The sequence below is a fragment of the Crinia signifera genome, chromosome 7, assembly GCF_055691185.1.
Source record: "Crinia signifera chromosome 7, ASM5569118v1, whole genome shotgun sequence".
Taxonomy (NCBI): domain Eukaryota; kingdom Metazoa; phylum Chordata; class Amphibia; order Anura; family Myobatrachidae; genus Crinia; species Crinia signifera.
The window spans coordinates 151,688,353-151,702,115 of record NC_139223.1 but is presented as its reverse complement, the minus strand read 5'-3'; the positions used below and the strand labels follow the sequence as shown (position 1 = coordinate 151,702,115).

The 13,763-nt window shown below is 47.7% G+C and overlaps 1 protein-coding gene across 2 annotated transcripts in view; it reads right to left on the bottom strand.

Moving 5' to 3' along the window:
* The window catches only part of LOC146020677 (lymphocyte antigen 75-like), a 341,840-nt gene that overhangs the window by 137,158 nt on the left and 190,919 nt on the right, over nucleotides 1–13,763 (bottom strand). For both annotated transcript variants that reach the window (XM_083153965.1, XM_083153966.1), the window contains exon 26: nucleotides 9,833–10,201. In XM_083153965.1, the coding sequence (XP_083010091.1) occupies nucleotides 9,833–10,201 (369 nt within the window). The remainder of the gene's footprint in view (nucleotides 1–9,832; nucleotides 10,202–13,763) is intronic.

Genomic DNA, 13,763 nt, shown 5'->3' with positions numbered 1-13,763 from the left:
GAGAAAAGGATTTACCGGTAGGTACCCAAAAGCCTATTTTCTCTACCGTCCAATGGGATACTAGGTTATACTATGGGGAGGTCCCAAAGCTACCAGAACGGGCGGAGTCTGCTGTAGAACCGCTTGTCCGAATCCTCCCTGGCCAGAGTGTCAAATCTGTAGAACTTGACAAACGTGTTACTCCCTGACCAAGTTGCGGCCCTGCACAGCTGCAGAGCCGAAAGCCCTCGGGCAGCCGCCCAAGAAGTCCCAATAGATCTTGTGGAATGGGCCTTCGACGCTGGAGGAAGGGACAAACCAGCCGATGCATAGGACTGTTGTATCGTGCATCGGATCCACCGGGCTATGGTCCTTGTAGATGCAGGAGAGCCCTTCTTTTGTGCATCATACAATACAAACAGACTATCCGACTTCCGGATTCTAGCCGTACGTTTTACATACACCTTGAGGGTACTGTATGTACCACATCCAAAGAGAGAGGTATATCAGGATGTACCACGCTGGAAGGGACCACAATAGGCTGGTTCAGATGGAATGCGGACACAACCTTTGGCCGAAACTGCGGCCTGGTCCTAAGCTCTGCCCGATCCTCGTGGAATACCAAGTAAGGGCTTTTACAAGACAAAGCCCCCAGCTCAGACACCCGCCTGGCTGAGGCTAAGGCCAGTAGGACAACAGTCTTCCATGTAAGATGTTTTAACTCTGATTGTTCCAATGGAATGAACCAAGAGGACTTAAGGAAGGTGAGGACCACATCCAAGTCCCAAGGTGCGGTGGGTGGTACAAAGGGAGGCTGAATCCTCAGCACTCCTTGCAGAAAAGTGTGGACTTCCGGCAACAGCGCCAGTTTTTTCTGAAAAAATACTGACAGAGCTGAATCTGTACCTTTAAGGACCCCAACCGGAGGACCAGATCCAAGCCAGCTTGAAGGAATCTTAACAGATTGTTAAGACGAAATACTGCTGGCGGCAAAGCATTTTTCTCACACCAGGCTATGTACTTCTTCCATATCACATGGTAGTGAGAGGCCGTGACCGGCTTCCTGGCACATGTCATGGTGGTAATCACAGAGGTATGTAGTCCCCTGAGGCCTAATATCTTCCGCTCAACCTGCAGGCCGTTAAACGCAGCCACGGTAAGTCCTGAAAGACAAACGGTCCCTGGAGGAGAAGATCTTTTCTTGGAGGAAGACGCCACGGGTCTTCTACCTGCATGGCCTGAATGTCCCCGTACCAGGCCCTTCGAGGCCAGTCTGGGGCCACTAGGATGGCTTCTACTCTCTGGTGACGGATCCTTTTTAGCACTCGGGCCAGCAATGGGAGCGGTGGGAACAGATACACCAGCTGAAAATCCCACATCCAAGTCAAGGCATCTACTGCTGTTGCCCCTGGATCCCTGGTCCGGGCACAGTACCTGTCCAGCTTGTGGTTCAACCGTGAGGCCATAAGGTCGATCTGAGGGAGCCCCCAAAGATCTACTATGTCCTGGAACACCTGGGGGTGAAGTCCCCACTCCCCGGGGTGGAGATCATGACGGCTGAGGAAATCCGCTTCCCAGTTGTCGACTCCAGGTATAAAGATGGCTGACAGGGCTTTTACATGGCGTTCCGCCCAGGAGAATATCCTTGTGGTTTCCCTCATACAGGGCATGCTCCTTGTCCCTCCTTGGCGGTTGATGTTGTCCAACTGAACTTGCACCGCCCTGCCCCGCAGCATAGGCTCCGCCTGTAAAAGGGCATAGTGAACAGCCCTCAGTTCGAGGTTGTTTATGTGCAGAGTGGATTCCATTGGAGACCAACGGCCCTGCAGGCGGACTCCCTGTATCACAGCTCCTCAGCCTCTGAGACTGGCATCCGTGGTAATCAGAAGCCAGTCCTGTATCTGGAAGCAGCGACCCGCCAATAGATTTGGCGAATCTAGCCACCACTGCAGGGAGCGTTTGGTAGTTGCAGACAGGCAAATCCTTCTGTGCATCTGGCGGGGGGATCCTGACCACTTCGTGAGGATATCCAGCTGAAAGGTCCTGGAGTGGAACCTGGCGTACTGGATGGCTTCGAATGAGGCCACCATCTTGCCCAGGAGCCTGAGGCAGAGGTGCACCGAGACCCAAGGGCTTGATAGGACCTCCCTTACCAATTCCTGTAAGTCTGACGCCTTTTCGGCCGGCAGGAACACCTTCTGCTCTATTGTGTCCAGTCATACCCAGGAACACCATTCTGCGGCTCGGGAGCAACAAGGATTTTGGGATGTTTAAAATCCACCCGTGGTCTCTCAACACCTGGATAGTCAGGTCTAACGCACTCACCAGGGCTTCCTCCGATCCTGCCTTTATCAGCAGGTCGTCCAGGTAGGGTATGACATTTACCCGCTGGAGCCTGAGAAGGACCATTATTTCTGCCATGAGCTTGGTAAAAATGCGCGGGGCAGTTGATAGCCCGAAGGGCAGCGCCTGAAATTGATAATGGCAATCTCCCACCGCAAATCTTAGAAAGACTTGATGGGGAGGCCAAATTGGGATGTGTAAATAGGCGTCTTTGACGTCGACAGAGGCCAGAAATTCCCCTTTTTCCAGGCAGGCAATCACCGACCTGAGCGACTCCATTTTGAACACCTGCAGGAAGGGGTTCAGCGATTTCAGATTCAAAATGGGCCTTACTGAGCCGTCCGGCTTGGGGACAAGGAACAGGTTTGAATAGTAACCCTGGCCTTGCTCCTGTTTTGGTACAGGTATGATCACCCTGGACAGGAGGAGCTTGTGGATTGCTCCCTGAAGAAGCAACTGATCCTCCGCTGAGGCTGGGAGGGCCGACTTAAAGTAGCGTCGAGGAGGAGGCCCGGCAAACTCCAGCCTGTAACCTAGCGAAATAAGACTTCTGGCCCAGGGATCTAGGCACGAGGCGTCCCACACCTTGCTGAAGTGTAGCAGCCGGGCCCCCACCTCGAGACTGTCCCGTGGTGGGTGCACCCCGTCATGCTGCCGGCTTGGAAGCGGCAGGGACGGTGGAACGGTCCTGATTTGAGGAGTTAGGCTTCATGAACTTCCCTCTAGTGCCTCTGCTGGCATTAGAGGCGGCTCTGGCCTTAGGGCGGAACTTGGACCCACGAAAGGACTGCTGGGAGGGTCCTGTGAAGGGGCGTTTTGCCGTTTTGGGTGCTGATGGGAGGAAAGTGGATTTCCCTGCCGTAGCCTTAGAAATCCAGTCGTCCAGCTCACTATCAAAGAGCCTCTCCCCTGTGAAAGGTATGCCTTCCACACTCTTTTTGGAATCCACATCAGCCACCCACAGGCGCAACCACAAGGCCCGCCTAGCCGACACGGCCATTGCAGAATTCCGCGCATTTATAGCGCCCAATTCCTTCTGTGCCTCACAAGGCACCCGTGCCGTGTCCTGAATGTGACACAGGTTTTCACCTATCTGAGCCACGGTCATGTCCCCCAACAAACCCTCTTGGATCAGCGTGGACCAAGTATAAATGGCCTTAGCCATCCAGCAACTGGCCAATACATGGTGCTGTGAAGCCCCACTGGCCGTGAACATGGACTTAAGTGTCGCTTCCAGTCTCCTATCTGCACCATCCTTGAGGGTAGATACCCCAGGTACTGGTAACAGCACCTTCTTTGAAAGGCGGGAAACTGAGGAATCCACCACTGGCGGTTCCTCCCACTTCTTCCTACCAAGAGGATCAAAGGGATATGTATTTGTGAACCTCTTTGACAGCTGGAACCTCTTTTCAGGATTCTGCCAAGCACTCTTAAAAGGTACTTTCTAATTCAGCCTGTTCTGGGAAATACAGAAAATGGTTGGTTGGAGCTAACCCAGTGGGGGGTGTATTTGCATACAAGCTGCAGGTCCTCAAAGAGGGAGGGCTACCCGCTGCTGAATAGTTTGAACAAAGGTTTTTTTGAGGTCTTGCGCTAAGTAGGAGTACATAAATCAATAAACAAATGATTGCTGGATGTGATTGCAAGTGAAAAAAAAACACACATTTATTGCTGCGGTACTGAAACAAAGTTTTACACATGTGACTGATTATGCATGTGAATGACAATGTCCAGTGGTGGTGCAGGCAATAAGCAAGTGCTGCAGTGCAAAAGGTGAGCCCGTGGCTCAAGTTCCCAAAGGTGGTTGACAGCGGGATACGCTGCACAAGTGTGGTGGGGTAGGCAGTCTGGAATGGGGGGGGAAAGAAAAGTCTAAGTGACACAGTACTGGTGGTGCGGGGGGCTGGCGTCCCGTCCCGACCGCAGTATACCTCTGACCTGTGTATGCCGGACCTCGTTCTCCTCATGTCCCACGCCGCGATCACCTCTCGATAGGCACCTCAATCGTGCAGCCCGCCGCGCTCCACAGATTGTGTTGGAGATGAGACTTCCGGGTACCGTTATCACGAGATCCCGGAACCGGCGTCTCAGTCCCTACACGATCCGTGCGCTCTACTCCCAGCCGGGAGGAGACTTTGGTCGACTAGGATAAGGTGTAGATGTCTCTCCAACGCGTTGCGACCCTTGAAGGGTCTTCTTCAGGGAGTTGTGAAGTGGGTTGTTTGGACATGGTATTTAACATAATGAGGGTGGGAGGTGCTGAATATCCGGTGGCCATCTTGGTTGAGGGCAAATAGCCCTTACCACTTTTGCGTGAGTGTGCTAGAGGAAAAGTACGGTTTAAATAGCAGTATTGTGTTTTCATAGAGGGCAAAACCTGTAGACTTGCACATATACTATTTGTGTATGTTTGATGGGATGTAACAGGCTGCTAATCACTGTGCTTGAGGAATGTGGTGGGAATTTTTTAATACGCTTGTGATGAATTAAGGCACATTAATTAATGCGCTCGGTTTTTATGGGATGGTGAGGCATTTTTGTAGGGGTCCCTGGTGGTGCTAATAGTTGCTTATAGACCTGACCTCATTGTCTGCATTTAGGCCCCTTGGTATCATGGATCTGAGTGTAAAGATTCTCTTCAGTTCTTCCTTATTGATAGTCTTAATAAAGTCGCCCCCTCGCCAGTTCCTGTGTACTAGTTTTATTCCTATGATGGCTAGGCCTGTGGAGTTGCTGTTGTGTGTATCTCTGAAATGTTTCGAGAGGCTGTGTGTTTCTGAACCCTTATCGATATTTCTTATGTGTTCTGCTGTTCTTATCTTTAATTTTCTTGTTGTTCTCCCCACGTATTGCAAACCACACGGACAGGTGGCTAGATAGATGACGCCCGTGTGGTCGCAGGTGATGTGTTCTGAAATTCTGAATTCTTCTTTTGTTATATGTGATGTGAATGAGTCTATTTTCTTTGTTGTGTTTATGTGTGATTGTTTGCATAATTTGCATCTACCACAATAGTAGAAACCTTTATTCTTGGTGTGTTTTTCTCTTGATTTTATGTGATTGTTGGCAAGTTGTTGTTTTAAGTCAGATGACTTTCTGTAAATCATACGGGGTTTGTCTGGCAGAATGTCACCAAGGGTTTCATCCTCTAGTAGGATGTGATAATGTTTCTTGGTGTGTTTTTCTCTTGATTTTACGTGATTGTTGGTAAGTTGTTGTTTTAAGTCAGATGACTTTCTGTAAATCATACGGGGTTTGTCTGGCAAAATGTCACCAAGGGTTTCATCCTCTAGTAGGATGTGCCAATGTTTCTTCACGATATTATAGAAGAGTCTGTTATCTGTGTTCTGGGAAATAGACTGGCTGTTTTCTCTGAGTCATGAAGAAGGAATCTCCCTCAGAGGGTTCCTCCATAGGGAGCTCTAACACTTCCCTAATGGCCTTAATTAAAGCCTCAGAACCATGACCTAAAGACTGCTCCTGAACAGCATCCTGATCATCAGCCCCATCTCCCACTTCAAGGATGTCATCATCATCAGAGTCCGAGGCCACTGCAGTAGCAGGCCGCTTTGGGGGCTGAGCAGGGGGAGGGGTGAGAATATCAACCCTGGCAGACAACATGGCTAATTCCCTTTGCACCCTCTGCGTCTGCTGTGTATTTGCAGAGAGCTGGGAAGCAACAGAGTCCATCATCGTCTTTATGCTGCTGGCCCAGGCAGGCTCTGTATTATCAGCCTGTGACCCATCCACAAGTTGTGGGGGTACCCCACTGACCTGAGTGGCTACACCACTGGGTTGTGGCATCATACACAGTTCACAGGTAACTGACTGTGAAGCTGGAATGAACTTTGTGCTGCACACCATGCATGTTAACTTTTTAACCATGATGAAGTAACAGGACACCCCCAGCAGCACTCACACGCACACTCAACACCCACACTTGATGTGCTGTAACACTACACAGTATAAGTGTAAAACACCTCTGTATTAGAGACTATGGTGTTGTGTACAAGTGGTTAACTAGCCAGTGGGTTAGACTGAGAGCAATATGAGGAGACCATTACACCCCAAACCTTATCTCACGGATTAGAGTGAGCTGGTAATGCACAAACACACAGTGATATGTCTACACAGTGTACTATAACACAGCTAAGCAACGCTGCTGCGCTGTTATAACTTGCTGTCTCTGCTGCAAAGGATCAAATCCACCATGCCGCTGAGGAGCTGTAATGGCGACCTCTGGATGCGTGAAGAAGCAGGAAGCAGAGACAGAGCACGCCCAGCAGAGCCTGGTCCCGATCTGAGTGAAGCCCCGCCCCCTTTACACGGAGCTGGCGCTTCCAGTATATTTATACTGGCATAAGAAGCGTTTTACATATGAAATGTTTTTAAAACGTTCTGGGCATCCCTGGTGGTCCAGCGGCATCACCCTATGCCAGTGTGATAGAGGGGTGTCCCTGCGAGAGGGCCGACGCTACTGCCGCCGCCATCTTGCCACAGGTCAGCTCTGCACCTGAAGAGGCCGGGGACTGACCCTACCCCTGACACCCTCGAAGTAGGACAGCTGCCTGGTCAAAGCAGCGCCCCAAAATAACAAACTAAATAAAATTTGAAGAAAAAATCTGGAGCATCCAGAAAGCACTGCCTCTCCTGAGGCACATTTTTCTAAACTGACTAGTGGAGGGAGATAGAGGGGAGGAGCCAGTGCACCCACACTGAAAGCTTTAATGTGCCTGTCTCTCCTGCGGAGGATCTCTATCCCCATAGTATAACCCAGTATCCCATTGGACGGTAGAGAAAATAGTTTTAAGGTACTTTTGGCTGAGTGCTCCCATGGGGGGGGGGACACGGGACACACAATATATCTGAAACTCATTGAGCAGTCACCACGTCCTCCGTATAGGCCACATGGCCTTACATGGACCTTCTTTGTTATGATAAAGTATTATTAATACACTTTCTTAGTCCTACTCTGAATGTAAAATAAATAAGAATTGTATATTACTAATGTGGCATTAAGTAATAGATTCTACTTCTGATTCAACAATTGTAAAGCAAAATAGTGATCATAAACGGTTAATATAAATAATCATTCCCAAATATTTTTACAAGTGCAATAAATTCAGATCCCAGATCATGCATGGGTGGTAGCACTCACTAGTTCATCAACCCGGAAGTCCGTTCTTCACCAGGACAGGTCCCATTGCGTGTGTTGTGCACCTCAGGTGTAACGTACACATTTGCCACAGCAAGAGGAATGAAGAGGACAGGGCACAAGGAGTGCTAAGGTGACCATACGATACCCCGTGAGCGTGTCCTTCCCGGACGTCAGGGATGCATGCAGTCCATCACAATTGTTGTGATGGATCGCATCTGACCCTACTCCTAGAACGGCTTGCCACCGGGAGGTAGGTGCAAGGGTGGGTGGTCAGACAGCCAGCAGGTCCGACCACTGACTCAGGTCCGATGCACATGGGACCGCACGTCGGACCTGAGGGGACATCAAACTGACCCGATTTCATGGCCCAATGCATCAGAATTGGGCGAAATCGTCTCAGTGTATGGGGGCCTTAAGTGTAAAGGTCTAAGATGGGAGGAGATGGGGACAGGAGATCCATGCTAGTATAGGGACTGATCACTTCCCCCTCTGCTTTTTATCTACATCTCCCCATTTCCAACAGAGAGGTTCCCGATCCTGTTTGGCTGGTCTGTCTCATCTCTACAGTGTGAGCACATGTACCTCAGTGATGGAGACCGGATAAACCTGTGTGTCAAGATAATTAATGAACAGTAGATAGGACTTCTAATGAAGAGAATACTGAATAGGAGAGCAGAGGCTGTGTATGGATGGTAATAATGCTTGGCATCTACACTTTTCAGTTGAACTAGTGAAGAGGAGTGTGTGAGCCTGGCCTGGCACCTCCCTGCCCTGCATTCTCTGCTGAGCATGGTGCTCTGTCTCTGGTAACTGGGTGTGCTGCACAATGCTCCCTGGGTCCAGGGAGGGGCAGGTGCTCTCAGCATACACTGCACCCACTTCTGCAATACTTACCACTCTGGAGTTTTGTGCTGGTGGCAGCAGTGCTGAATAAATCACTGGTACGCAAGTCTCCAGGAAAATGGCGTGGCAGCCATTTGCCCAGTGTTTTTCCTATCAGACTCTGCACATCACTGGGGTCTACTAGATGGAGACTGCACATGGGCCTCTTCCTCTATTAGTATGCTCCTCGGTGAGACCCTTTCTTTATAGCATGACCATCTATCCTCTAGAAATAATGTTAACATCTACAGAATTTGTAGAACAATAAAAAAATCCATGTAACAGTGAAAAGCCCCATTTACCTGAAAACGGGACTCATCACTGCTTCATTCTATTTAGGATGGGGGGAACATATGCCGCTGTGACTTTTAATAGAACACTAATAGACATCTCAATCCCCGTTTGTTCTATTTTTTTCCAACTATTCCCATTTAGAAGACCGAAAAAGGCACAGAAACAAGAAACAGGTGGGCATAAATATAATATAGCAGCACAGATCAATACAGCTCTTCCTGTTCGCCACTTACCGAGGCAAATCCATAAGCAGTATCGCTAAAGTGAGGTGTTGTTAAAAAAAAAAAATTGGCCCTCTGGCGACCTGCGCCAAAGCACCCTAATGCTGATGTGCTGGGTCTCACTGCCCGCGGCAGGTGCTGCAGCCATGGACAGCGATGTCCTTGCAGTATCGGCAACTAATAGCTGCCGGCGTTGGAACGGACAACACAACTGAACGTTCATACTCTACATTGCCCCCTGCTATTGGCATGCTACTGTATCTTATACATAGCACCGCTGGTAAGGACAGGGATGCATTGTGCACCTATCACCATGCCATGTTTCTCCTTGATAGATGGGGGAGGAGGAGAATTAGCGCAGATAATGGTGCGGATGCCGCTTTTCCCTACAGTTTCTTACAGGAATATAACATTTTGTTATATGGACAGGGGCTGCTCTACCATTAGGCAGCTGAGTCCTGGCTTCAGATAGTCTATCACAAAATTAAGAATGACAGAGAGGCACCCTTATTGATCTTAATGCAAATGGCATTATTGCAAACGTAACTTCTAAGACTCCACCGACACACTTTCACCTGAGGTTCTGGTACTGGTTTTGCCAAGGCTGCCAAAAAAAAACGGCCCTGCAAATCTGTCTTTAGCATTACTTGTGAACACGGATTCCATTTTTTATACATTAGTAGGTGCAGCTGGACCATGGATGACCGGTGCTCACACATTACAAACAACTATAAGCTCATTATCAGGTCATCATACGTAGGTCGTGGAGGCAAATGGAGTCCATGACGATCTTTCAGCCAAAAAAAGTTATAATGGGTGCCTATTGTGAGGGACTTACCTGGGGAAAGAAAAGTCTTTCATATTTTTTACACAAAAAAAACACAGAAAGTAACAAAACACATTAAATATATGATGCATTGGTTATCAAAGTGGGCCAAGAAAGAAAACTACGTACCATGGTATGGAATATCACAAATGTTCTGAGATGTGTTGTTTGACCTCCATGTATCTTTGGATTCTAAGGTTGCAACCACAGCTCCTTTTACTACACCTAGTAAGTATCTGGAAGCCCCATATATGTGTCCACCACTACAGCGCCAAAAAGTTTGAAGCTTTGAGTCACAAGAGACCAATTTCAAAGCATCTTGAGGTTTAGTAAGATCAACTGCCAGGCACTTCTGAGATTCCAGGTTGAAAAGGCGATGACTGGAGCCCCATGTCCATAATGTTTTCTTGGACTCTGAACATTTGTCCACTGTGAGCTGGTCATTGTCCACCGTAAGGCACTTACTGGTTTTATCATGGAGTATTTGAAAAGTGTGTCCTAAAGAGAACAAATAATGTATATGGAAAACATTGTTATTGTAAATGGTTTATACATAAACTACAACCTAAATGATGGGTATTTGGAAAGGATGATTGTAAGCAGTTTGTGTATTTACTTGTCAGGATAATTTCTACTGTATCCTATGAGAGAGGAACACAATAACATATGACTGGCACAGCACAATGATACAACAGCAATTCTATCAGTACACCAATGCTAGATTTGTCAGTCCCCAGATGATGACGTACTGTACCGGGACCTCCCTATTTCCTTATTCCCTCTGTTTCTCCAGCCTTATCCAATCCTCCACCCTGCATCGCACCGTGCGAAAGGCTCAGCGACTATGCAAGTCGCCAAGTCCATTTCCCCAGGGACCCGGCACATGTGCATAAATCATTATGTGAATTTGCAGTAAAAAAAACATTGGTCCTCCGTGCGAACGCATGGTGGACCGAATTAAATCGGAATGACCCCCATAAAGGAGAGACTTATAAGCATTGAAAAGTGATAAAATGCAGAGTAATAAACCACCAACCAGCTTCTAACTGTCATTTTGCCTGTGACATGGCAATTAGGAGCTGATTAGCTTATTTGGGTACTTGTTTCCTAGTACGGCGCCCACGATATTCAGTTGTATGGCATTGTATTCAATTTAATACTGTATACCATTGTATATGGCATACAATGCAATGCGATTTTAAATTGTATAAGCACCCTAATGGGTTTTTTCAATGTTAAATGGTCCCCCTATACGATTTTTAATTGTATAAGCGGGATGCAGTTAAAATCCCGGCGGTCGGGATCCTGGCGTTCAGAATCCCGATGCCGGAATCCCGACCGCCGAAATGCCGACACATTCTCCCTCCTGGGGTGTCCACGACACCCCTGGAGGGAGAATAAATTAGTGTGCCGAGCGTAGCGAGGCACCGGTCCCGCTGCGTGGCGAGCGCAGCGAGCCCGCAAGGGGGGGCGATCCACGTCCCCCCCTTGTCGGCATTTCGGCTGTCGGGATTCCGGCGTCGGGATTCTGAACGCCGGGATCCCGACCGCCGGGATTCAATACTGAATCCGTATAAGCACCTCAATAGGTGCTTATAATGTTAAATGCACCCCCACACCACCTCCACTATCAACGCCAACCCGAAGCGTGGCGAGCGCAGTGAGCCCGTGAGGGGCGGCGGTACGCATCCTCCGACCTTTTCATACTCCCACTATTCATGACGGCGTGGAGTTGATTTTATATAGTGCACGCGCATTACTTCACATGTATTCCGCGTCTGCTCGCCACACTATATAAAATCAACTCCATGCCGACGTGGATAGTGGGGGTATGAAACAGTCGGTGGACGCGTACCGCGGCGTTCGCCACACTTCGGGTTGGTGTTGATAGTACGGGTGCTTTTAACATTGTAAGCACCTATTACGGTGTTTATACAATTATTTATCTTATAGGGGGCACATTTAACATTGAAAACACCCATTAGGGTGCTTATACAATTTAAAATCGTATACCATTGTATATGCCATACAATTTAAAATTGTATAACATCGGCTAACATCGCATCGCATACCATCGTATGCCTTATGGTATGCGATGGGCGCCGTGCTAGGAAACAAGTACCCTTATTTGTTTTAGGTTGCAAGAAAATCATATTTACCCAAAAGTTTGAAATGGTTTTATTTCTCTTTAAAGAACAGCATTACTAGTTCATGCAGTGTGTAGATCTATTTACTGGATTTGATCAGGCTGATTCTGGGACTACGAAATGAAAGCTTAATTGCACACAGCACACTCCCCGTTTCCTGCTCTGCAACTAGATGTTCTGTTGTTTTCCTGGACAAAGTCCAGCTTGATACACAGACAACCAATTAAACATGTGAATTATAGGGTTATGGTATTTTAGATCTATAATGTCTAGGTCTACAGTCATATGGTCGGCTACTAATGGTTAACAGGGTGCAAAGGTCGACATCTCTTTTTGGTGTCTATGTCGAAACGTTTACATGTTTAAATGTTACGTTTTTAGAATGTTCAGTTTTAATTAGTGCAGGCCCGGCCTGGACAACCTGTGGCTCTCCAACCGTTGAGAAACTACACATCCCAATGTGCCCCATCTTCATTATAACACTCCCTAATATCAGGTAGGGCATGCTGAGAGTCGCACAACAGCTGGAGAACCATAGATTGGCCATACCTGAACTATTACTATAAATGAGCTCAGTTCATCAAGTGCATGTGGTAAAGTTTGGGGCTGTCTATAATGAGGAAAGCGAAGGCATAGGTCAGGGACCAGCCAGAAAACTGCTGTAGCCTACAGGAGCTTCTAAATATCAAAGGGAAATTTTAATTTGGATTTGAAGCAGCAGAATTGTTTTCGGTCTCCTCCAATTTGTCAAGCTTTAGAATAAATCTGAGTACACACTTGTCCAATTCTCTGGCAATCTCACTCCTGACCAGCATGCTCACACAAAAGGTAAGGCCTACATACACTACTGTGAGGTATCGCATTCGATACCTCGCCAACTCACCCGGCAGCTCTCGGGCGACAGTATTGCAAATGATACACCGTATGCGGTCCATCTGCAAACAATGTATCATATGTGATCCCAGTCAAAGCTGCGGGATTGGACAAATCTTTGTGGCAGCCATGACGATCTCCGGATCCGATGCGCACAGGACCACTTATCGGATAGGAACTAAAACACATTCGCTATGGCAGTTTTCATGAGATTTATCAGCTTGATGAGTCGATATCGTGTGAAAAAGGGCCGTATTGTAAAAACGTATAGGCACCTTTACTGGAGACCTAGATCACAGTTACGATACCCAATCTATGTGTAAACACCAGTCCAATTTTGATGCAGATCTCCATACTCCCTTCTATATTGGTCAGATGATTGGCAGTTGGGTCTCCTTATTTACTGCATCAGCAAAGTTGTGTCAGAGTACACTATCTACCTCTGACGGATCAAGTAGAAATCAGGCAGCAATCCAAACACACTGCGTTTCGTGACCGCTACCGAAACTACACGAACAACATATTGAGTGCAGCACTTACAAGATTGTAAGCCCGGACAGCGTACGCACTAAATAGTTATAGGCCCAATGACCTGATATCTGTTAGGTCAGCACACAAATTGTACAGTGTGTACCTAGCTCAAGGCAGCAGTCTTTAGAAGGCAGAAAGAATGATTTAATGCTACAAACATTATTGATGGGAACATCTAAATAAGCGTTTTTTACCTTGGTAGATGGAATAACAAACAGACACTTTGGTACTATTTGGTGTATTATCAGGGCGCCCGATGTAATGTAAATCGTATATGATATTGCATCCGATTTATCGGCCAATTCGATCTGCGATGCGATTTAGCGGTCGATTTTCAGCCGATTTTCGGCCATTTCCTGCCGATTTGCATGCTATTCCATCCTTGCACACCCCCAGGTACTATGCGATGCTATTTTCGGGAAAATTCCCCTGATTGTACAATTAAATATCACATAGCATTGCATGCCAGCAAGTGGCATGCGATGCGATTCGCAATGTTAAATGCACCC